The sequence below is a fragment of the Diceros bicornis genome, chromosome 18 (assembly GCF_020826845.1).
Source record: "Diceros bicornis minor isolate mBicDic1 chromosome 18, mDicBic1.mat.cur, whole genome shotgun sequence".
Lineage (NCBI taxonomy): Eukaryota > Metazoa > Chordata > Mammalia > Perissodactyla > Rhinocerotidae > Diceros > Diceros bicornis.
In genome coordinates, this window is record NC_080757.1 from 49,214,414 (window position 1) to 49,240,708 (window position 26,295).

Below are 26,295 nucleotides of genomic sequence, written 5' to 3' on the forward strand. Positions count from 1 at the left end.
GTAAATTGGTGTCCCCCTCAAAATTTCATATCCACCCAGAACCTGTGAATGTGAACTTGGAAGTAGAGTCTTTGAAGATGTAATAAGGTTAAAATTAGATCATGTTGGATTTGGGTGGGCCCTCTATCCAAGGTGACCAGTGTCCTTATAAGAAGAGGGAAATTTCGACACAGAGACAGCAGACATACAAAGAAAGCCACATAAAGATGGAGGCAGAGATTGGAGTGATGTGTCTATAAACCAAGGAATGCCAAGGATTGCCAGCAAACACCAGAAGCTGGGAGAGAGGCATGGATCAGATCTCCCTCAGAGCCTTCAGAAGGAACCAACCCTGCCAACACCTTGATTTCAGACTTCTAGCTTCTAGAACTGTAAGAATATGAATGTCTGTTGTCTTAAGCCACCCGGTTTGTGGTACTTTGTTATGGCAGCCCTAGGAATCTAATATACCCCAAGAATTAAGACACATACTTCTAAATAGTTCATAAGCCAAAGAGAAAAATAATAATGGAAGTTAAAAAATGTTTTGAACTAAATGATAATGAAGATACCATATATGTAAACCTAAGAGATTAAACTTAAGCAATACTTAGAGGGGTATTTATAGTCTTAAGTTTATAAATCAGAGAAGAAGAAAGGATAAAAATAAATGAGTTAAATATCCAAAATAAGAAATTATAAGAAGGAATATAAAATAAACCCAAACTGTAGAATGAAGGACATAAAAATAAGAACAGAAATCAATGAAATAAAACAAAAATACAATAGCAAGTACTAGATAAATCTCAGGAACATAGTGTTGAATATTTTGAAAAAAGCAAGTTGCAGAAGAATACGTGTAATATTCCATTTACGTACATATTTGAAGTAAGAAAAACTAAATATGTTGTATATGGTAAAATGTTCTAGGTAGTGCTTACGTCTGAGCTAGGAGGGAATGCGTGGGATTGGAAAGTGAGGGAAGGAAGGTAGGAAAGAAAGAAGGAAGGAAAGAGGGAAGAAAGGAGTGAACTGTTGTTGTAAGTTTGTTAGCCTTTTGCAGTTCTTCTTTTATGACTTTCTTATTCATGTCCTCTGCCCATTTTTCCATTTTTAAAAACAAGGTTATTGCTGACATGGAGGCCCAAGTGCACAAGTTGAGAGAAGAGCTGGTTAATGTGAACTCACAGAGGAAGCAGCAGCTGGTAGAGCTCGGTCTTCTTCGTGAAGAGGAGAAACAAAGGGCTGCAAGGGACCATGAGGCTGCTGTCAACAAACTGAAGGCTGAATCAGAAAAGATGAAAACAGAGCTGAAAAAGACTCATGCTGCTGAGACAGAGTTAGCATTGGAAAAGGTAAGCTATCTAACTGGACTTTTTTGCAGACAGTTGAACCCATGCTTGAAATCCACTGCTGCGTTATATTTAATCTTTAAAAGGTGGTAGACCTAGAATTACTCTTCAAATTTATAAACTATTCAAATGAGCAGTGTAAGTATCTTGGTGTATATCTAAATACCACTAAAATAATCTAGAGAGTTAGGTTTCCTAACTTTTCCCTTGACTTTCATGGAAGACGTTGTATGGAATATCCCATTCGATAGTAATAAATACACTTCGTGATAAAACAGTGTTATAATGTTGTGAAATATTATACTGATTAGGAATACTTGGGCTGTCGCCCTAAGTTTTCTTAGGTTAAGACTAGGTTTCAGGTCTTTCCTAGGTTGTCTAATAGTCATTTCTAGATTTTACAGTTTTTTATAACAGTGTAACATAAATGGTGACATATTTTCCCAGATCGATATTTCAGATTAAGAAAAATTTCTTTAGAATTATATACTTTTGAAATAAATGTTAATATAGTGTTAATCCAATAATGTGTCAACCCACATTTTGAGTTGACTTATATTCCAGGTACAATTGCAAATATTAATCCTTTTGATGTTCTGGAAAAGTGTAAATATTTTAATCAGGTAGTAAATGTGAATTGCTATTCATCATAACAACTGTAAGTTGCCCCTTGAGTTCCTTAAGACCAGTCTATATCTTGGGATCAAGAAACTTGAAAAGGGTGATTTAAGGATCTTCTAATTCTGTTTAATTTTTCTACCTCTTCTTTAAACGCTAAGCCTTCATAGAGCATACAACACCATTCTAGGCGCTACTCCACTGATTTTGCATGGATCATGATCCTAAGGTGCTTACTTTATAGTACCTTAATTTATCTGAGAGTCAGATTTCAGCAGACTTTGCCCTTGGCAGTGTAGCTCTGAACCCAGAAATAAATAGGGAGAAGGCTCTAAAGAGGCAGGAGTGAGCCTTGCCTCTTGGAGGAACAGCAGCGTGGCCAGTGTGGCTGGAGATGATAGCCAAGGAGGAGCAGAAGGAGGTGATGAGGTCGGGGAAGAAAGCTCGGGGGATGGACACAGGTCCTGTGGGTCTGTGTGGCTGTTGAAAGGGCTTCACTTTGACTCTCCATGAGTAGAAGAGGCTCGGTGGGTTTTGAGCAGAGGAGTGACATGACCTGGCTCACATTTGCGTAGGATCTCTCTGACTGCGCATGCTGAGAATAGACTGCATTGAGGGGAAAGAAGGAAGTAGGGACACTAGTTAAAAGACTATTGCAGTAATTTAGAGAAGATATAAGAGGCTTGGGCCTGGGCAGCAGCAGTGAAGGTAGTAAAGACTGATCAGATTTGGGTTATGTTCTGAAGGTAGAGCTGACAAGATTTGCTGTTGGTTCAGATGTGGAGAGGGAGAGAGAAAGAGAGAAAAAGAGAGAGAGAGCACGGGAGCCAGCAGTCAAGAGTGATTCCAAGGTGAGGAGCTGGAGCCAGTAAACAGTTGGAGTTCCCCTTTGCTGCAAGAGGACAAGAGCAGCAGGTTGGGCCATTTGGGACACGTTCCAGTTGAGATGCCTTTTACATATCCAAGTGAGGATGTTAGTGATAATTCCATCAAAGCAGTACAGAATAATAATGTTTTGATGCTAAAATAGTCAAAGTTTCAAGACTTAGAGAAATTTCCTTACACGGGATAGTTTAGCCCTCTGACAGTAGCAGATAAAAGGAGACTAATGGAGAGTGAAAGTGGTGTTGCACTTATCTTTTCAGGTAACTCTCACGTCCCTCACCTTGGCTTCAGTCATGTCTGCCAACAGTTCAAAGTATTTCTGAGTAAATGTTCTTAAATGGCACAGATATCAGTGCACCTCAATTCGATAAAAGTAGACATACCAAAGCCAGACTTATACAGCATAGAATTTAGGCCTTAATTTTCTTGCATTATGTATTCACATTTCAAATATTTCCTTTTAGTAGGAGATGAGCTTTTTGAAGTATAGATTTATTTGTGTTACTAACTATTTGACAGGTTACAGATAATAAAAAAAAAAACAGTATTGGAAACCATTGGTACTTCATTTAGCTAACATGTCTGGAAGATTTTCTATATCCCAGAAAGGCATTATCCCAGGCACTGTGGGGATACAAAGAAGAAAGAAAGAAAAAAAAAAAGGCACTGTCCTCAAAGAGATTATAAAATAATAGTGACTGCAAGGCACATACACACAGATAAGTGTAATGCAAGGTAGAGTTTGAATTGAGGAAAATTATATTCTGTTAGAGAAATCAGGGAAAATTAACTGGAAATGTCACTTGAAGTAGACATAAGCAATATGTAGGATGCTGACTAGTAGATATGCAAGATGGCATTCTAAGCCAGAGGAATAATAGCAGCAAGAGCAAACAAACCCTTTTACATGGCATAGAGGTTAATCAAAGGGAGTGGTTAGTGATCGGGCTAAAAGATAGCTAGGGATCACTCAAGGCTCCAAAGCTGTGATAAGTATTTTAGCTCCATTGGGTAAACAGTGAGAAGCTATTGAAGATTTTTAAGCAATGAAGTGTCAAGATTCAAGTGATTATTAGGAAAATCTTTCTATCAGTGTTGGCAAGATGCCATAGCAGTAGAAGCAGTTGGTGGGACTGGATTGATCCAGGCGAGAGGTCCCTGAGGGTGCATTGGAGTTGCGTGAAGGTGGTGAGATGGCCCAGTAACAATGGGCCAGGAGAGACATGTTTGAGAAGAGAGGGCATTGATTAGACTTGTTAAGTATGAATTCAACCCTTAATTAATTGGGACTGTAGGAGAAGTTTCTGGTTTGGGGAGGAAGAAGATGAATTGTTATGAGCATTTTTTTATTGATGTCATAATAGTTTATAACATTGTGAAATTTCAGTTGTACGTTATTATTTGTCAGTCACCATATAAATGAGCCCCTTCACCCCTTGTGCCCACCCCCTAACCCACTTCCCGCTGGTTACCACCAAACTGTTCTCTCTGTCGGTGTGTTAGTTGTTCTTCCACATATGAGTGAAATCATACAGTGTTTGTCTTTCTCTGTCTGGCTTATTTCACTTAGCATAATACTCTCCAGGTCCATTCATGTTGTTGCAAATGGGATGATTTTGTCTTTTTTTATGGCTGAGTAGTATTCCACTGTATATATATGCCACACCTTCTTTATCCAATCATCAGTCTATGGACACTTCGGTTGCTTCCACTTCTTGGCTATAGTGAATAATGCTGCAGTGAACATACGGGTGCATGAGTCTCTTTTGATTGTTGATTTCAAGTTCTTTGAATACATACCCAGTAGTGGGATAGCTGGGTCATATAGTATTTCTATTTTTAATTTTTGAGGAATCTCCATACAGTTTTCCATTGAGGCTGCACCAGTTTGCATTCCCACCAGCAATGAATGAGGGTTCCCTTTCCTCCACATTTTTTATTTTTTGTCTTGGTGATAATAGCCATTCTAACGAGTGTAAGGTGATTTAGTGTAGTTTTGATTTGCATTTCCCTGATGATTAGTGATGTTGAACATCTTTTCATGTGCCTATTGGCCATCTGTATATCTTCCTTGGAAAAATGTCTATTCATATCCTCTGCCCATTTTTTGATTGAGTTTTTTGTTTTTTTGTTTTTCAGTGGTGTGAGTTCTTTATATATTATGGAGATTAACTGCTTGTCAGATATATGATTTGCAGATATTTTCTCCAGCTGGTGGTTTGTCTTTTCATTTTGGTCCTGGTTTCCTTTGCCTTGCAGAAGCTCTTTAGTCTGATGAAGTCCCGCTTGTTTCTTTTTTCTTTTGTTTCCATTGTCAGAGTAGATATGGAATTCAAAAAGGTCCCTCTAAGACCGATATCAAAGAGTCTACTGCCTATATTTTCTTCTAGGATTTTTATGGTTTCAGGTCTTACCTTCAAGTCTTTGATCCATTTTGAGTTGATTTTTGTGTATGGTGAAAGATAATGGTCTACTTTCATTCTTTTGCATGTGGCTGTCCAGTTTTCCCAGCACCATTTATCGAAGAGGCTTTCCTTTCTCCATTGTATGTTCTTAGCTCCTTTGTTGAAGATTAGCTGTCTGTAGATGTTTGGTTTTATTTCTGGGCTTTTAATTCTGTTCCATTTATCTGTGTGTCTGTTTTTGTACCTGTACCATGCTGTTTTGATTACTATCGCTTTGTAGTGTATTTTGAAGTCAGGGATTGTGATGCCTCCAGCTTTGTTCTTTTTTTTCAGAATTGCTTTAACTGTTCGGGGTCTTTTGTTGCCCGGTATGAGTTTTAGGATTCTTTGTTCTATTTCTATGGAGAATGTCATTGGGATTCTGATTGGGATTGCATTGAATCTGTAGATTGCTGTAGGTGGTATGGGCATTTTAACTATGTTTATTCTTCCAATCCGTGTTCATGCAATATCTTTCCGTTTCTTTATGTGATCATTGATTTCTTTCAATAATGTTTTATAGTTTTAATTGTATACATCTTTCACCTCCTTAGTTAAATTTATTCCTAGATATTTTATTCTTTTTGTTGTGGTTGTAAATGGGATTGTATTCTCTTTCTGTTTGTTTGTTATTAGAGTATAGAAATGCAACTGATTTTTGTAAGTTGCTTTTGTACCCTGCAACTTTGCTCTAGTTGTCGATTATTTCTAATAGTTTTCCAGTGGATTCTTGAGGGTTTTCTGTATATAAAATCATGTCTGCAAACAGCAAGAGTTTCACTTCTTCATTGCCAATTTGGATTCCTTTTGTTCCTTTTTCTTGCTTAATTGCTCTGGCCAAAACCAACAGTACTATGTTGAATAAGAGTGGCAAGAGTGGGCACCCTTATCTTGTTCCTGTTTTCAGAGGGATGGCTTTCAGTTTTTCCCCGTTGAGTATGATGTTGGCTGTGTTTGTCATGTATGGCCTTTATTATGTTGAGATAATTTCCTTCTATACCCATTTTATTGAGAGTTTTTATCATTAGTGGATGTTTGATCTTGTCAAATGCTTTCTCTGCGTATATTGAGATGATCATGTTGTTTTTATTCCTCATTTTTTAATGTGGTGTATCACATTGATTGATTTACGGATGTTGAACCATCCCTGTGTCCCTAGTATAAATCCCACTTGATCATGGTGTATGATCTTTTTAATGTATTGCTATATTCAGTTTGCCAATATTTTGTTGAGGATTTTTGCATCTTGTTCCTCAGCGATATTGGCCTGTAATTTTCCTTCTTTGTATTTTCCTTGTCTGGCTTTAGTGTCAGGGTGATCATGGCCTCGTAATATGTGTTAGGAAGTGTTCCATCTTACTTTATCTTAAGGAATAATTTGAGAAGGATTGGTATTAAATCTTCTCTGATGGGCTGGCCCCGTGGCTTAGCGGTTAAGTGTGCACACTCCGCTACTGGCGGCCTGGGTTCAGATCCCAGGCGCACACCAAGACACCTCTTCTCTGGCCATGCTGAGGTCGCGTCCCACATACAGCAACTAGAAGGACGTGCAACTATGACATACAACTATCTACTGGGGCTTTGGGGGAAAAAAAAAGGAGGAGGATTGGCAATAGATGTTAGCTCAGAGCCGGTCTTCCTCAGCAAAAAGAGGAGGATTAGCATGGATGTTAGCTCAGGGCTGATCTTCCTCACAAAAAAAAAAAAAAATCTTCTTTGAATGTTTGGTAGAATTCTCCAGAGAAGCCCTCTGGTCCTGGACCTTTGTTTTTTTGGGAGGTTTTTGATTACTGTTTCAATCTCTTTACTTGTGATTGGTCTATTCAGATTCTCTATTTCTTCTTGATTCAGTTTTGTGAGGTTGTATGAGTCTCAGAATTTATCCATTTCTTCTAGACTGTCCAATTTGTTAGCATATAGTTTTTCATAGTATTCTCTTATAATCCTTTGTATTTCTGTGGTATCCATTGTAATTTCTCCTCTTTCATTTCTAATTTTATTTGTTTGAGCCTTCTGTCTTTTTTTCTTAGTGAGTCTGGCTAAGGGTTTGTCAATTTTGTTTATCTTCTAAAAGAACCAACTCTTTGTTTCATTGATCCTTTCTACTGTTTTTTTTTTGGTTTCAAATTCATTTATTTCTGCTCTAATTTTTATTATTTCCCTCCTTCTTCTGACTTTGGGCTTGCTTGTTCTTCTTTTTCTAATTCTATTAGGTGTAGTTTAAGATTGCATATTTGAAATTGTTCTTGTTTGTTAATGTGGGCCTGTATTGCTATGAATTTCCCTCTCAGGACCACTTTTGCTGCATCCCATGTGAATTGATATGGTGTATTTTCATTTTCATTTGTCTCCAGGTATTTTTTGATTTCTCCTTTAATTTCTTCAGTGATCCATTGGTTGTTCAGTAGCATGTTGTTTAGTCTCCACATATTTCTCACATTCCCAGTTTTTTTCTTGTAGTTGATTCCTAGTTTCATAGCATTAAGGTCGGAAAAGATGCTTGTTATTATTTCAGTCTTCTTAAATTTATAGAAGCTTGCCTTGTCTCCCAGCATGTGGTCTATCCTTGAGAATGTTCCATGTGCGCTTGAGAAGAATGTGTATTCTGGTGTGTGTGGATAGAGTGCTCTCTGTATATATCTATTAAGTCCATCTGGTCTAGTTTTTTGTTTAAGTCTACTATTTCCTTATTGACTTTCTGTCTGGATGATCTATCCATTGATGTAAATGGGTGTTAAGGTCCCCTACTATTATTGTGTTGTTGTTAATATGTCCTTTTAGGTTTGTTAATAGTTGCCTTGTGTACTTTGGTGCTCCTGTGTTGGGTGCATATATATTTACAAGTGTTATGTCCTCTTGGTGGAGTGTCCTTTTTATCATTATATACTGCCCATATTTGTCTCTCATTTTTTTTTTTATCTTGAAGTCAACTTTATCTGATATAAGTTTGACAACACCTGCTTTCTTTTGTTTGCTATTAGCTTGGAGTATCATCTTCCATCCCTTCACTCTAAGCCTATGTTTGTCTTTAGAAGTGAGATGTGTTTCCTGGAGGCAGCATATTGTTGGGTCTTGTTTTTTAATTCATCCAGCCACTCTGTGTCTTTTGATTGGAGAATTCAATCCGTTTACATTTAGAGTGATTATTGATAGATGAAGGCTTAATGCTGCCATTTTATGGCTTGTTTTTCAGTTGTTCTTTACTTCCCTTGTTTCTCGTCCCTTGTATTTTGGACTGCCAATTCAGTTTCGTGGCTTGCTGTGATGAGTTTCTCGGTTGTCTCTTTATTTATCATTTGCGTCTTTGTTCTGATTTTTCATTTAGTGGTTACTGTGAGGTTTGTATAAAAGATCTCGTAGATGAGATAGTCCATTCCCTGATAGCCTCTTGTTCCCCTAGTCTAAGCAGGTTTCATCACTTTCCTCTTCCCCTTCTAAGTTGTTGTTGTCACAACTTATTCTGTTATGTGTTGTGAATTTGTGGTTAAAATGAGGTGATAATATTTATTTTCGATGTTTTCCTTCCCTTTATCTTTATATATAATTAAGTGTTTGCTAATCTGTTCTGATAGAGAGTTGCAATTTTCTGGTTTTGTCTACCTATTTTTCTCCTTGCTCAAGGCTTTGTAAACCCTTACTTCTTTTTTTGTTCAAGTATGAGGGCCTTCTTGTTCAAATGTTGTAGGAGCGATCTTGTGGCAGTGAACTCCCTCAGCTTTTGTTTATCTGGGAAAGTTGTTATTTCTCCATCATATCTGAAGGATATTTTCACTGGATATAGTATTCTTGGCTGAAATTTTTTGTCTTTCAAAACTTTGACTATATCATTCCACTCTCTCCTAGCCTGTAAGGTTTCTGCTGAGAAATCCACTGAAAGCCTGATAGGAGTTCCTTTGTAGGTTATTTTCTTTTGTCTTGCTGCCCTTAGTATTTTTTCTTTGTCATTGACTTTTGCCAGCTTTACTAATATATGCCTTGGAGAAGGTCTTTTTACATTGATGTAATTAGGAGTTCTGTTGGCTTCTTTTACATGTAATTCCAAGTTCTTCTCCAGGTTTAGGAAGCTCTCAGTTATTATTTCTTTGAACAAGCTCTCTGCTCCTTTTTCCCTCTCTTCTCCCACTGTAATACCTATAATCCTTATGTTGCATTTCCTAATTGAGTCAGAGATTTCTCGGAGAATTTCTTCATTTCTTTTTAGTCTAAGTTGTCTCTCCACCTCCATCTGAAGCATTTCTGTGTTCCTTTCCTCTAGATTGTTCATTCTATCCTCCATATTGTCAGCTCTGTTGTTTAAGAACTCCAGATTTTTCTTTATCTCATCCATTGTGTTTTTCATCTCCAACAGTTCTGATTGGTTTTTCTTTATAGTTTCGATGTCTTTTGTGAAGAATTCCCTCTGTTCAGTAATTTGGTTCCTGATTTCATTGAACTCTTTCAGAATTCTCTTGTAACTCATTGAGTTTTCTTATGATGGCTGTCTTGAATTCTTTGTTATTTAGATTGTAGATTTCCATGCCTTCAGGATTGATTTCTGGGTGTTTGTCTTTTTCCTTCTGGTCTGGAGTATTAATATATTTCTTTATACCGTTTGATGGAGTGGATTTGTGCTGGTGCATGGTGATAGTATCTGGATGCATGTTGCACCTGCACCACTTGAGGGGGTCGGCAGGAGCTGTGTGATCTGAGCCCACTACCACGATCCCTGTCAGCTGTGCCTATGCGAGTCTGGACCACTCCTTGGTATCGCAGCGGCCCTGTGGGTTCTCCCACCAAATGGGGAAGCAGTCATGCAGGGGGCTCAGGGCTATTGCTCCCTGCTGCCACAGACCCATGGAGTTGTGCTCCCCACTTTAGGGCCACAGTGGTACCACGGGCGTTCATGGCAGCCGGGAGCTCATTCAATTCACGCCGCTGTCTGCTCCTAGGTTGTACCAGCCATTGTGCTTGGTGGGCTGGACCTCCCCTCTGGGACTAGCCAGCGCCACTCCCTGGGACTGTGGTGGGATTGTGCCCTCTCCCACTGGATGAGAGAGTGATCACATGGGGACTCAGGGCTATTGCTGCCTGCTCCCACAATCCTGTGAAGTTGTGCTCCCCCCTGCAGGTCCACACTGGTACCATGGGTGTTCACGGCAGCTGGGAGCTTGTTCACCCTGGCTCGCAGCTCAGCCACCCTCTGCTCCTATGTCGCACCAGCCGTTGTGCTTGGTGGGCAGGACCTCCCCTCTAGGACTGAGCCAAAGCCACTCCCTGGGACCGCGGTGGGATTGTGGACTCTCCCACCAGACGAGAGAATGATCACATGGGGTATCAGGGCTACCGCTGCCTGCTCCCACAGTCCTGCAGAATCTCTCTCCCCTCTTCAGGCCACAGCAGTACTATGGGCGTTCACAGCAGCTGGGAGCTCGTTTGGTTCGCCTGGACTTAGAGCTCAGCCACTGTCTGCTCCTAGGTCATACCAGCTGTTGTGCTTGATGGGCAGGGCTTCCCCACTGGGTCCAAGCCTGTGCTGCTCTCTGTGGGCCGCACGGCCCTGAGGACTCTCCCACCAGACAGGAAAGTGATCACATGGGGGTTCAGGGATGCTGTCACCTGTTTCTGCAGTTACGCCAAGGCACGCTCCCACCCTCAGGGCCACAGCGGTGCTATGATTGGTGCTATGATTCTCTAGCTGGGAAAGCAGTCGCACACGTGTGCTGGGCTGCCTGAGGGCCAGAGGGTGCTCACCTATCTCCACCACCTCCTCAGGGGCTAGTCCATCCACCTTCAGATGTATGGCTGCGCGGGTCTCTCACCAGAGTCTCTCCTGGTGTGCTGTGGGGGTATCCTCTGCTGATCAATGAATGTCCTTTTAGTTGTAGTTCAAAGGAGGAGAGACAAAGGAAACAGCTCACCATGTTGCTGATATCACTCCCAGTTATGAACATTTTGAGTTTGAAGTGCCGTTGCTACACCCAGTTGTGGTGTTCACTTGTTATTGAGGGTCATTTGTAGATAATCATAAGAGAAGGGAGGAATGGAAAAGACAGCTATAGGAACCCCCACAGTGAGGGCCTGTTCAAGAGAGAAATACAGAAGGAAAACAAGCAAATAGCTATGAAGGAAGAACTTCATTCAAGCGGTCAGGGAGGAAACACTCAAAGAAGGGTCATCAAGGTAAGAGGAATGTGAGAAGAATGTATTTTCATGGAAATAAAGGAAGAGACTATTTGGAAAGGAGGATTGTCAAGAATGTGACAAAATCAGGAAGCATGAGGGTGGAGGAAAGGTCACAGGATTTGAAACTGAGAAGTCATTGATCTTGGACAGAGCACTGAAAGTGATAGTGTGGGCAGAAACCTGGTTGCATGAGATAAGTGAGAGAGTAGTGAAGAAGTGGAGATTAGTGACTACTCTATTGTTTTGGAAAATCTGATATTAAAAGGAAGGTGTACTTCCTAAGAGCAACAGGAGTTAAGGAGAGTATATTTTTAGGCTAAAAATGCCTTGAAATACATGAGAAGGGACTAATGGAGAGGAAGAGCCTTAAAGATGCAAAGAACCCTAGATAACTGATGGCTTATGATCTGAGAGATGAAGGTGTGAGTGAAAGTTACCAGCACTGGCCCACCCTCACGCCTTGGCTATAAGGATCCAGCCAAGTAAGACATTGGTCTGTTCCTGGAACATGCCTCTCTCTCTCCTGCCTCCAGGTCTTTACACTTGCCACCCCTCTGCCTAGAATGTTCTTCCCCATGATTTTCTTATGGCCATCCTCCTCCTCACCACTCTGCACTCCTCAGAGTTTCTTCCCTGAGCTCTCTATCTAAAGTCTTGCCTACCTCCACCACCTTACATTGTCCCTTTGTCTTCATAGATCATCTCACTATCTGAAATTATCATTTTATTTTCTCACTTGTTTCTTTTCTTTTTCCCCCACTAGGACCTAAGCTCCATTAGCAGGACTTTGTCTATCTTGTTTGTTTCTATACTGCTAGTGCCTAGAAAACTCAGCACATGGTAGGTGCTTACCTGGTATTAAATAAGTGAATGAATGACAAGAGCCATGACTTTCGAGGAGCAAGGAAGGAAGAAGAGGGTTGGTAAAGATATAAAGAAGTTCTTTGACAAGACTTGAGAAGAACTTTTATTGGCCGTCATCTATATTCTTAGTAAAGAGTCACAATAGTCTTCTCAGAGTGAGGAGTTTCAAGAAGAATGAAACAGCCAGGCTTCAGGCTGAGCAGATGGCTGGAATGGGGCTGAAAGGAAGAGGAGGTAAATGAATTTGTTGAGGTAGAATTGGAGTTCTGAAGGCAGAGGAGGGAGCATGGCAGCATGAGTGGAAGGAATGCTCCTGAGTTAAACTGAGAACACAAGTAATACAAGAAGATAGAAATGGAATTTTAGCATGGTAATTTTAGCTGACATAGATACAGGTGCCAAGAAGGTTAATCAGAACGCAGGGACTTGGCAGAGGGAGAGTCTGGGAAAGGACGAGAGAATTAAGTGGGCTAGTGTTTAGTACCATGAGTTTGGTTTTTGCCGAGTTGGTGGAAATAGTCAACCCCAAAGTCTGTATGATATAATACAAGTGCTGGGGTCTTGATATGAAGAGTAATTTGTATTTCCAATTGATAAATGTTTTTACTTAACTAGTAAAAGGAGTTTAGCATTTCCAAATGCAGTGAGGACCTGAACTGTGGGTTCCCTGAAAGCAGTCCTTGTGAAATAATCATTTCTAAAGCTCCAGGATCATGTGTGATGCCTTGTACAAAGTAGACATTCGTAAATGTTAAGTGAGCGAATAAAAGAATGATGATGAACCGAGAAACTGAATATAGCCACTGTGAATGGTAACGTGAATAAATAAAAAATGATTGTTGATTCATCCAAATTTGATTTCAACCCATTATAAATACTTTGGGTAGGACAAGATATATCTTTATATTCAAGTATTAATTTGTTTTTTAGTGCTGTAATTTCCTCCATGTTACTTAATAAGTTAAACATATAGCATAAATATTTTTTCAGATATAGTTTTATTTTTTTGTACACAAATTGGTAGACATATAGTAGTGGTAGACTACTATAAAATTTTGAATTAACACTAATAAGCCAGTAGGTAATTCTGCTGCTAGAATGTTGTGTCATTGTGCATGTTACTTGAATTCTTCTCACTGTATCTTTAATGTTTTATCATGTTTAAATAAATCCGAAAGTTAAAATATTTGCTAGCAGTTCACAATCTAGTCAGGATCGAGGGGTTTAGAAATAATTTTCTATCATTAAGTATAAAACTGATGTTCAAAGAGGAGAGGAAAATACCACCAGAATAATAAATAATCTACATGTAACATTCCCTGTGGTCTGGGTTGTTTCAGTAGCACTTACAAGGTTAAGGTTATAAAAGAATTCCTAAGTCTAGATCCTACCTGAGTTTCTGTCAGCAGCAATTTAGACCTAAATGATATCGTCAATGGCTTTGAGTTAAGAGAAACATGAAATACCTCCACAAGGTCAAAATACTTGAAATAGAGAATCCAAGAGAGTCAGTGATTGACATTAGCAAAGTGAAAGCTGCTTTTCTAGCCTTTTAAGGTCTTTTCAAACCAAATTGAAACAAAGTCCATAAAATATGAACCTTTGAAAAATTGAAGAACATTACTAAGCAATGGTAGTGGGTAATTTTCAGAAGTTCGATTAAAACTTTTATCTTTAAAATTTACCATTGTTTCAGAAACCTGTTCAGCTATTTTAAAAATAAATTTTATTGAAATAGAAGATATTTTAGAAAATATGGAAAATAGAGAAGTATAAAATTTCCTGTTACTAACACCCAGATATAACCAATGGTAATAATTTAATGTGTATGTAAAATAGCTATATTAACTTAGCTCATTGAGATCATACTAAATAAACAGTTGTCTTGCTTTTTTAAAAGTTATGCTAAGATTATTCCAAAGTCATTTGAAAATACAGTTTTCATTGTTTCAAGATATTCCATTTTTATGGATGTAGCATAATTTATTGTAGTATTCCTTTATTTTTAAACATTTAGCTTTTTAAAATAATTGTCTAGGGGCCAGTCCGGTGGCGTAGTGGTTAAGTTCACACACTCTGCTTTGGTAGCCCGAGGTTCACAGGTTTGGATCTAGGTGCAGACCTACACACCGCTTATCAAGCCATGCTGTGGCAGCGTCCCACATATAAAATGGAGGAAGATGGGCACAGATGTTAGCCCAGGGCCAATCTTCCTCAGCAAAAAGAGGAGGATTGGCAACAGATGTTAGCTCAGGGCTAATCTTACTCACCAAAAAAGTAAAATAAAATTTTAAAAAATTGTCTAACTTGATGCAGAGATTAACATTTTCATATGTAAATTTTTGTCAGCATTTCCATTTTTTTTCCCTTAGGTTAAGATCCTAGTAGAATTACAGGATCAAATTACTTTTCAGATAGGTTGTACTAATTTATATTTTCCTGAACAGAGTATCTGTTTTATCTAACTAGTCCTTAGGATAATTAATACTTTCTCTTTAATTTTTGGTAATTGTTTGGTGAAAAACATTTGTTTTTAATTTGCATTTTTAACAGTGAGATTGAACGTTTATGATGGATTTGTTATTCATAATTCATTTTCTGAGAATTGCCTGTTCATATCCTTTGTCAGCTTCTCTTCCATTAGTGTCCCAATGTTTTTCTCATCACTTGACATAAATTTATTTTATATTTAGGATGATAAAACTCATGTCTTTGTGGCAAATATTTTTGGTATTTGCCTTTTAATTTTCTCACACACAAAAAATTTATTTATATTTAATGTAATCTGTCCATCTTTCCTTTATGAATTCTCCAGTATGAGTAGTTGTTTTAAGCTTCACGATTTGATATTTAAAAATATACATCAAACATTTTCCACCCTGTACTCTACTAAGTAAAAAGCTCTTATGAAATTGACATAGCATTTACCAGCTTGGGTTCCTGGTCTATAATTGTAATGGTATCTGAAGGATTATACTGGAATTCTGCCAGCCTGAAGTCATTAAAAGGCTTTGAGCAACAATTCGGCATCTTTTTCAAATTTAAGCAAAGCTCCATATGGCATAATTATTCAAAGCTAAGGTCATAGACACTACTTAAACCTTTGAAATTTATAATTAAAGGATTAATATTAACTTATGAAGACATTGTCATTTTGGCTTAAAATGGATTTCTAATCTCAATTCTGTTCTTTTTACTTTGATCTTTTTTCTGACGTTTTCCTTTGCTAAAAATATGAAGTTTTATATCCTTAAATATTATCCTCAAACAGTTCAGACTTATAAAAATTGATTGACAAACAACATCCAGTGTAATTTTTGCTGTATTCCACGATGTTGATGAATTTCAAGTTGGCATTTTCCTCTGGGTGTATAAGCCACAGCTTAATGTAATGGACTATAATGATACCTCTAAACATGAAAATAAATTAATTTACAAAAGGAAAAACATGCATAAATGGCAACTTGGAAAACTTTGAGTGTGTACATAATTGGAATGTGATGAATTGGTGTTCATTTATATTAAGGTTTAGAATTTTAAAGTATCTTCAAATAAACTCAATTGTAAACCTTCTTTGAATGGAGAAAGGGGCTATGTCTTATATAAAAACGAAGACTTCTTTTTTTGTCATTTTGGCAATGTATACAAATCAATCCAAACCAAATATTTTGCTTAAATCGGTTTGTGTGTCTCGTTGTATAACAAGAGGAATTGTTTGTTCCTTAGTCTCTGTTTTACACCAGTCCCCAGCTCTCTCCTACTTTTTCTGGTTCTAAGATGAGGCATCTGTTTTGCAGTGATTCCACTAAATAAATACTGGAATAATGTCTGGGGTGTTTACTTATTAAACAAAACTAGCAGAGTATCTGTCATCATTCATGCTTGAATATTTACACTGTCAAGATTTTACCATCCCTACCTGAGTGAGACTGCAAAGCTTAATGCCAATGTGGAGTCAGGGATATAGATGGAAATGGGCTGCTCCCTGCTGAAAGGCTTCCTCTGTTTCTTTGCTGTTTCTCCCTCTGCTTCTGCTGCGTGTTAAAGAGCACTCTTATTTTCTAACAATCTGAGAGAGCAAATCAATAGCTTAACTTCAAAGTCTAGTTTTCCTGGGCTAGAGAACTATGTTTTACTTGGAGAAAATTAAAAGGCAGTATATTTTATGTTAAGATTATTTGAAAATAAAATCTAGAATTATAAATGAATCATTGTTTTTATTAAAGTAAACATTTAAAATTTACAAGATTAATCCTCTCTTGTCGTTCTCTAGCCTAACTTTCTAATATTCTAATCACACCATTATAAATGGAAGTTCTGCCATTCACCAGAAGTTGTTGGTTGTATCCTTTTGGACTTTCTTAAGTAAAAACATTTCTACCTAGAATAAAGGAAAAATCTCTTAGGTCAGTGCAACAAATGATGATAATTTGACTTTAGAAATTATTGAAAATAGAACAGTTTATTTTCTGTCTTCAGAGATTGATATCCAAACTGAGAGAATTAGGAGCAAGTAAAGTAGGCAGGTATTTGTGCCCAAAGGCATTTACGCGTGTGTTCATTTTGTTTTCTGTGGGTGTTTTTGGTGTGTATGTGTGTGTTTAAGATTACTACTAATAATTATACAATCCTTTTAATCCTTAGCTTCATGGCCAAACCTACAGGAGTCTTATTGGACAGTGCATCTTTTTTTCATAACACTGAAAAAAAATAAAATGAAAAAATATATATTTCGGGGCTGGCCCGGTGGCGTAGTGGTTAAGTTCACGTGCTCTGCTTTGGTGGCTCAGGGTTTGCAAGTTTGGATCCTGGGTGCGGACCTACACACTGCTTATCAAGCCATGCTGTGGCAGGCGTCTCATAAGTAGAGGAAGATGGGCACAGATGTTCGCCCAGGGCCAATCTTCCTCAGTGAAAAGAGGAGGATTGGCAACAGATGTTAACTCAGGACTAATCTTCCTCACCAAAAAAAAAAAAAATATATATATATATATGTATATATATATATTTCATTAATATATTATTAATGATAAAATAATTACAAATAACAGAAATAATTTATGGCACTATCATGATAGTTTACCATAAATAGGATGCCTGTACATCCCAGTTTGCCCAGGCAAGTCCCAGTTTGCACCTATTGTCCCAGTATCCTATATGATGCAGCGTTTTTCCCACTTCTTTCACTCTTAAAGATGTCCAAGCTTGCATGCTGTTATATGACTAACCTAACTATGAGGGTACTCTTAATGTGTAGAAAGCATCTTTTCTCCTATATGTCCTATGACTTAATTATTGAATATTATAATACTGAGTACATACATTTTAAATGAGTGCATTTTTGACAGTAATATTGAACTTAGGTTATAGATAACTACACTCTAATTATTTTAATATTCCAACTAGCCTTACTGATGCTTTTTCTACACCACACTAACATTTCAGTAGCATTTAATGCTCTTAAACAAAAGTATTTTCTGTTTATTAGGAGGCTCAAGGAAGTTGGAGTTAAGGGGCAGAGCCTCCCTGTCCACATTCTTGCTTCCTTTGTGTAGAGTCTGTCTGTGAGAGGAGGGCAGAGGGTGAACAATGGGCATTAGGTGTTGGGTACTGAGTGGCTGAGGTTGCAAAGGGGTCAGATGTCAGAGTGCAGTGAAAGAGCCCTGGGCTGAGAATCAAGTCTTGTTCTAATCAGTGTTCATATTGGAAAGAAAGCAGTTATTCCCTGTGGAACGTGGTTTCCTGATTCAATATCGTGAGGATTAAATAAATTAATAATTGAAAGTTATCAATTAATTTAACTAAATTGAATGCATTATGGGACACAGTAAAAAAAAAAATAAATAAAGTACATGACCAGAAAAAATGCAGTTGGCTTAAATAAACCTCTTCATTCTCACAAGTAATCAAGGAAATAATAATTAAGACAAGATACTATTTTTCATGTACTGAGTAAGCAAATTATTTTAAATAATACTAAGTATCATTTTTAATTAATAATACCAAATGCCAAAGATGGAGTGAATAAATACTCTAAAATGCTATTGGTGGGAATGTAAATTGGTACCACTTTCCTGAAAGCCTTTGGCAGTCTATATTATAGACTTTTAAAATATTCATTTCTTTTGACTTAGTAATCTATTCCTTGGTTAGTATAGCATCGATACCAAAACCAAAAAAGATATACCTCCAAAAACAGATTAATCTCACTTATGAATATTGTAAAAAATTCATAAATATTATGCAAAATAATCTACTAGCACATTCGAAACATCATACACCATGACCACATGGGCTTTATTCCAGGAATGCAAAGATGGTTTGATGTTAGGAATGCTATGATTATATTATTATTGTGTGTGGTCTTCTCCATGTTCATCAGGGTGAGCCTAGGATGCTATAGAAAAGAACCCCAAAACACAGTGGATAAATGAGATATGGAGTTTATTTTTCTCTTGCATGATAGGTATTAGGGTGGCGCAGGGGTGGGAGCAAATGATTCCCTTCCACTAGGTCATTTAGGAACCCAGGCTGGCTGGTGGGCTGGCTCTGTCATCTTCAACATGGAGCTTCCATCTCTGCATTAAAGGCTGCTGTTCTAGTTGTTAGCATTTTCCAACCAGCAAGAAGGGGAAAAAGAAGATGAGGAGGACAAGTAATTTCCTTTTCAGGAAGTGCTATGGCAGTTGTACACATCATTCTCACTCACATTCCACCAGAGAAATCTTAGTCCTAGGTCCACACCTGGAGAAGCAGGGTCTTGTTAGCATGCGCAACACTAAAAGCTGGGGGGAGATTATTATTTAGAAGAAGAATGGATGCTGAGGGACAATTAGTGGCAATGGCACACTCTTAATGCTTTCAGCATTTGGTGCCTATTTTGTGTATTGCAGTCCTAGACACCTGATATATCAGTGGAGAAAGCAGGCAGATATTCCTGTCTCCTCAGAGCTCACATTCTAGCAGGAGAGACAGACCACAAGCAGTGAACATGGTACAGAAGTAACTTATATAGAATTTTTAAAAGTTTCTGGGTGCTATTGAATCTCTAGAGTACAAGAGTTGGGGCCATTTAAATAGCATGGTTGGAGTTGACCTCACTGAGAAGGTCAACAAAGGAGTTGAATTAGCTGTGTGGATATTTAGAGGAAGAAATTTCTGATAGAGTGAACAGCCAATGCAAAGACCCCAAGGCAAGAGCATGGCTGTCATGGTTAAGGAGCAGCAGGGAAGCCAGTGTGGAGAGAGCAGAGTGGACACAGGGGAGAGAGAGTAGGAGATGAAGTTTGAGGGATCCCAAGGGTCCTGATCATGTAGGGCTTTTGAGGCTGCTGTAAGGACTTTGACTTTAACTCTGAGTAATGGGAGAACATTAGGGTATCGTGCCAAGGAGTGTTGGCTGACTTTGGCTTGAAAAGATCATTCTAGTTGTGTGAGAACAAAAGTGGGAAACCAATTAGGAGGGCACTGCAGTAATCCAAGTAAAAGATGATGGGGACCTAGACCAGAGGGCACCAGTGGAGGTGGTAAGCTTCTGGATATATTTTAAAGTTGGAGCCAATAGAACTCTCTGAGGGATTTGATATGGGATGTGAGACCAAGAAAAAGTAAGCCATAGGTAAGCTTACACACAGGGAGAAAAAATGGAACTATGCTAGTTCATTTCTCTGCAGGATGGGATTTTTAAATTGTATTATCTGTTTTTTCTAAATGTTCTATATTATAACCACTTTGTAAGCTGAACAGTAATTTACAAAAGTCACTACCTAGCTATATTGTTGCCCTGCCCCTGTGCCCTAGGACGTCTTCAACCTGCTTCCTCTTTCTGCCCCTAGGAGACTGGAGTCACAAAGAAAACGGTGTGCTGGTTCTTCAGCCCTGGCATTGTTAGCTGACATCAGAAACTGAGCAGTGTGATTGTGATGTCACTAGATCTTTTTGTCTGGGCAGAGAGGCTGTGCCTACACTAGCATTAAAGAAAAGCAGAAGCTTGGCCTGTCCAGCAGCCTGCTCACAGGGCTCGCATCTTTGCTGCTGCAATCTTAATGGGGGCCAAAGGAAATGTGGTCTTCTCTGACTATAGACTACTCATCTCCCCAGGAAAGCCAAGCCTTGGGTCTGATAGGGATGAAAGGAGATAAAGCCCCCAAGAAAGAGCATACTGGTAGTCTGAGGCCCCTGAGGGACACAGGACCGTCTGGCCTCCAAGAGAAGAAGGTAAGACTGAGACACCTTCTGTGTTCCTGAGACAGGGATCTTTCTAAAAAGCAAATCTCATTGCTGGGTTGGATTAGGCACTGGCAATGTAAAAACAACCCCTCCCCTCAAAGAGACTTATTTTAATGGGACAGGAATAATGGAACAAGCAAAACTGTGATTAATGTTTAACTGAAATCAGAGACATTGTCTAGGTCTGTTGGATGGCAGGCTCTGGGAAACACCCAGGAAGGTGTCTGGAGGTCTGTGTGAGAGGGGTAGAATCAGGCAGAACCTTCTGGACAAGGTAGATTGTGAGGTAATGGCATTTCCTTCTCTCTTAAAATCTTACAAAGCACCATTGCCTACAACAAAGAGATTGCCACAGCTTCTTAGCGTTCTGGCCAAGGATTTGTATAATCCCATTTCTCCTCGTCTAACTTTCCTTTTTATTTATTTTAATTACTTTAATTTTTTAGTGTACAGTTCAGTGGCGTTAAGTACATTTAAGTTGTGCAACCATCACCACTATTCATCTCCAGAACTTTTTTTCATCTTGGAAAACCAAAACTCCACCCATTAAACACCAACTCCCTATTTCCCCTTACCTCCCAGCTCCTGCCAACCACCATTCTACTTTCTGTCTCTGTGTATTTGACTACTTTGGGGATCTCCTATGAGTGGAATCAGACAGTGTTTGTCCTTTTGTGACTGGCTTATTTCACTTAGCATAATGTCTTCAGGGTTTATCAATGTTGTAGCATGTCAGGATTTTCTTTTTCTTAAAAGGCTGAATAATATTCCATTTTATGTATATACCACATTTTGTTTATCCATTCATCCCATCAATGGACGCTTGAGTTGCTTCCACCTTTTGGCTATTGTGAATAATGCTGCTGTGAACATGGATGTACAAATATCTGTTAGAGTTCCTGCTTTCAGTTATTTTGGGTATATACCCAGAAGTGGAATTGCTGGATCGTATGTTAATTCTGTTTTTACTTTTTTCAGCAACCTGCCATACTGTTTTCCATTTCAGCTGCACCATTTTACATTCCTACCTACATTCCTACCAGCAGTGCGCAAGGGTTCCAATTTCTCTATACCATCTCCAACACTTGTTGTTTTCAGTTTGTTTGTTTTGTTTTTATAATAGCTATTAAAATGAGTATGAAGTGGTATCTTCTTCTACCTTTCTTAACCATCTCCCCCACCACAGATGCAGTCTGCGCTGTGCTTTCCTGAGATGACTCCCTTTCCGCAAGTAGGCTACAGACATTCTCCCTTCATGGCTTCACACATGTTGTTCCCTCTGCCTGGAAGACCTGGTGAACTCACTGTCCTCATTCAAAGGTGTTACCTGTCCCTATCTTCCTCCTTCCTACACCAACTCAGAATAAATTGTGTTCTTTCCTGTACTTCTGTAACTCTTCATTCATTTCTGTCTTTTTAAAACATTTTATTGAGAGAGAATTTACATACAGATTATGTATAATCTTGCACATTTTGACAAACCATCACCACAATCAAGATAAAGAACTGTTGCATCACCTCAAATATTCCTCCAGACCATTTGTTGTCAACCCCATTTCCTTCCCCTTGCCCCAACTCCTGGTGACTACGCATCTGTTTTCTGTGACTATAGATTTGTCTTTTCTGGAATGTCATATAAATGAATCATTCGCTGTATAACCTTTTGAGTCTGGTTTCTTTCCCTTAGAATAATGCATTTGAGATTCATCCATGTTGTGTATGTAGCAGTAGTTCAACCTTTTTTGTTGCTAATAATATTTCTTTGCATAGATGTACTAAACTTGGTTTACCCATTCTCCAGTTGAAAAATATTTGAGTTATTAAACATTCACATAAAGGTTTTTGTGTGAACAGATATTTTTTATTTGACTTAGTCAAATAGCAAGGAGTGGGATTGCTGAGTCATGTGTTAAATATATTTTTTAACTTTATTAGAAACCGTCAAACTGCTTTCTTAAGTGGCTGAATAATTTTGTATGACCATCAGCAATGTGTGAGAGTTTCAGTTGCTCTGCATCCTCACCAGCACTTGATATTGTTGAGTTGGTAATATTATTTTAGCCATCGTAGTAGGTGTATCTCATTGCATGTGTATTTCCCTAATAACTAATAATGTTGAGCATCTTTTCATGTATGTATTGTCATCTGAATATCTCCCTTGGTAAAGTGTCTATTTAAATGTTTTTCCATTTTATCTTCAGTTGTTTATTTTATTATTGAATTTTGAGTGTTCTTTATATATTCTGGACACAAGTTCTTTATAAGATATGTGATTTAATATCATATATGATATGATGACTCTATGGCTATATGATGACATATATGATGACTTTTCACAGTCAATGGCTTAACTTTTCATTCTTTTAACAGTGTCTTTCAAAGAGCAAAGGTTCTTAATTTTTATGAAATTCAGCTTACCAATATGTTCTTTTATAAATCTTGCTTTTGCTATCATGTCTAAGACATATTTGCCTAACCTAAGGTCACAAAGATTTTCTCCTGTTTTCTTCTAGAAGTTTTATAGTTTTAAGTTTTATTTTTAGGTCTGTGGTCCATTTTGAGTCAATTTTTGTGACTGGTACAAGGTATAGATGATTAAGATTCAGTTGTTTTAGCACTATATCTTGAAAAGTCTGTCCTTTCTCCGTTTAATTGCTTTTGCAGCTTTGTTGCAAATTAATTGACCATATGTGTGTGGTGTACTACTGAACTCTAATTTTGTTCCATAGATAAATACAGTCATGCCACATGATGATGTTTTTGTCAATGACAGACCACATATACAATGGTGGTCCCATAAGATTAGTACCATATAGCCTAGGTGTGTAGTAGGCTATACCATCTAGATTTGTGTAAGTACTGTAGGGAAGGAAGAAATTTTCCTCTGCCCTTCTAGATTTTTCTGGCTGGTCTAAGAATTAAATTGACATGAGACAGATTAACAGGAGAAAAACAAACAAGAGTTTGATAACATATATACATGGGAGAAACCCAGGAAACCAAGTAACTCGCTAAAATGGCCACAGCTCTCAGGCTAAATATCATCCTCAGCTAAAAACAAAAGATGTTGGAAGTGGGGAGAGCCAGGGACTCCAAAGGGAAGGAAGGCAATTTACAGGTAGGTGGAAAGGAGCCAACATTTGGAAAACAAGTGTTCGTTTGGCCACACAGAAACAGAAGAACACAGAGAAACAAACAGGCTTTTCTAGGCTCCTCCCTGTCTACCACCCAGTTCATGTGATGCTAAGGTGAGAGCTCACTTCCTGAGACAGGTTTTTTTATATGAATTCTTTCAGGCAGTTTATGGGGCGGTAACAAGAAAAACTTTCTGAGGCTTTTGTTTCTTAAAAATAATCATCCTAAAATAATCCTCACGGTAAAGACATACATTTTGGGCTGGCAAACTTTGTTTCTGTTCAGTATACTCTACAATATTCGCACGACAATGAAATCACCTAATGACATATTTCCCAGAACGTGTCCCCACTGTTAAGCAGCACACGACTGTATGTCTCTCCTTTTCCAATCCTACGCTGTCTTGATTACTGTAACTTTTATAGTCTTGGAGACAGGTGGTATGAGGTGTCCAACTTTGTTCTTCTTCAAAATTGTTTTGCCTATAGTAGTTCTTTTGCTTTTCCTAGAATCAGCATAATGAAGTCTACACAAAATCCTGCTGGGTTATTATTTTGAAATGCTTTGAATCTACTTCTCAGTTTTGAGAGAATTGAAATCTTAATGATACTGAGTCTTCCAATTCACGACTATAGACTATCTTACCATTTATTTAGGCTTTCTTTAATTTCTTTCATCAGTGTTTATAGTTCTCAGCATATAGATGTCGCGTTTATTTTGTTAGATTTATACCTAATCATTCCATTTTTTTAACTTCACTTCCCAATTGTTTGTTGCTAATATTATAGAAATACAATAGATTTTTTGATATTGATCTTGTATCCTATCACCTTTCTAAATTCACTTATTATTAGTTCTATTCACTTTTTTTGTAGATTCTTTGGAATTTCTACATAGTTGCAGATAAATACCTGTTATTTAACAGTTTTCCTAATGAGAGATTAATTTTATTTTAATTAAGCAGCATATATCAACATATTTTATTTCTCACACTAGTGTGTTTTATTACTAGACTGGTGAATTTTGGAAAATGACTTCTCAAAACAAACCTAATATATGAAGAATCAAATGAGATCACACCAATCAGAGAAAATGCGTATAGGATATGGAAGCAGGAGCATTTTTAATTTTCCAGTTTATTTTGTTGTTTCCTATGACATATATAATTTTTAAAAATAACAGTAATATACACAAACATATGATAGGCAAAGTGGTAGATTTTTTTGTGTGTGTGAGGAAGATTAGCCCTGAGCTAATATCTGTTGCCAATCCTCCTGTTTTTGCTGAGGAAGACTGGCCCTGGGCTAACATCCGTGCCCATCTTTCTCTACTTTATATGGGACGCTGCCACAGCACAGCCTGACAAGTGGTGCATTGGTGCGTGCCCGGGATCCGAACCTGTGAACCCCGGGCCACCACAGTGGAGTGCGCTCACTTAACCACTACACTACCGGGCAGCCCCCATAGACTCGCCGTATTAATCATTCTTTTTAAAAATCAAAGTGATTTAAAAATATTTTAAAATAATATAATTTATGCATATATTCTAAATATTGCATTGGATTGAAAGCCTCTACTACTTAAATATTACAAAATTTTTGCAACTACAACAATATTGAAATCAGGCCCAAAATGTATTTCTCCCACACATATATTAAATAATTGGTAAAAAAAGGAACGATTGTTTGTGATATGTCATTCTCAGTGAATGAATGACGTTTTTTAAAAAGAATATTACTTTGATAGTTGAGAAGTTTTTTTAAAGTATTGGGATTCCCAAATTGTATAGAAAAATCTCTTTAACTCCCATGTTTTAAATTATATTTTCCTTAAAAATATTTTATTTCTTTTAATTATTTATTCCATCATTAGACTATATTTTGAACTTTATAGTTGATTCATAACCATCTCTCTCTCTCTCTCTCTCTCTATATATATATGCACCCAAAAAAGTTACTAATATGTATACATATACACATACATATAGTTGCAATTTAGAATATACTAATCAATTTCAATGATAGTGTGGACTGTTTTATTGCACTTATGGCTAAAACACTAGTTAACCAGCCAGGTGTAGAGTATTGTATAATATTTTTTGTATTTTTTAGAATATATTGCAAATTATTATTGAAGGAAAGAAAAGCTTCATTTTTAAGTGTGTACAGATGTGAATTTTGGCTAACAGAACTGTTTTTAATATTCATCTATGGTATTTTCTTGGCAAAGAAAGTGGACATTTGTTCCCACTGCATGAATGTAACAGATCAGTAGACATCCTAGGAATACTCTAAGGAAGCAACCCTGGGTCGTGGAAAATATCTCATAAAACGTCGGTATCTTTGAATCTTATTTGTGAGAGTTGCTTATGTTGTTACACATTTCCTATTATTATTGAATGAGGAATTGAACAGATTTTTAAATGAGCTTTTAAAGATTTATAATTTAGGCCTATATTTCTGTTATATTGCAATTCTAATATGGATTATAGTGTTTATTCAACCCAGACTACTTTATTAAATTGAAGGAAGTATCATACATTTTAGAGACTTCCTGAGAACAAGAAATTATTAGAATTGCCATACTTAGATCATATCTAATGGTCCGTTTAGTCCTATATTTGGTGT

At 37.6% G+C, this 26,295-nt stretch overlaps 1 protein-coding gene across 5 annotated transcripts in view; it reads left to right on the forward strand.

Moving 5' to 3' along the window:
• Positions 1-26,295, forward strand: part of CEP112 (centrosomal protein 112) — a 449,184-nt gene that overhangs the window by 275,579 nt on the left and 147,310 nt on the right. For all 5 annotated transcript variants that reach the window (XM_058561414.1, XM_058561413.1, XM_058561415.1 and 2 more), the window contains one exon: positions 1,104-1,334. In XM_058561414.1, the coding sequence (XP_058417397.1) occupies positions 1,104-1,334 (231 nt within the window). The remainder of the gene's footprint in view (positions 1-1,103; positions 1,335-26,295) is intronic.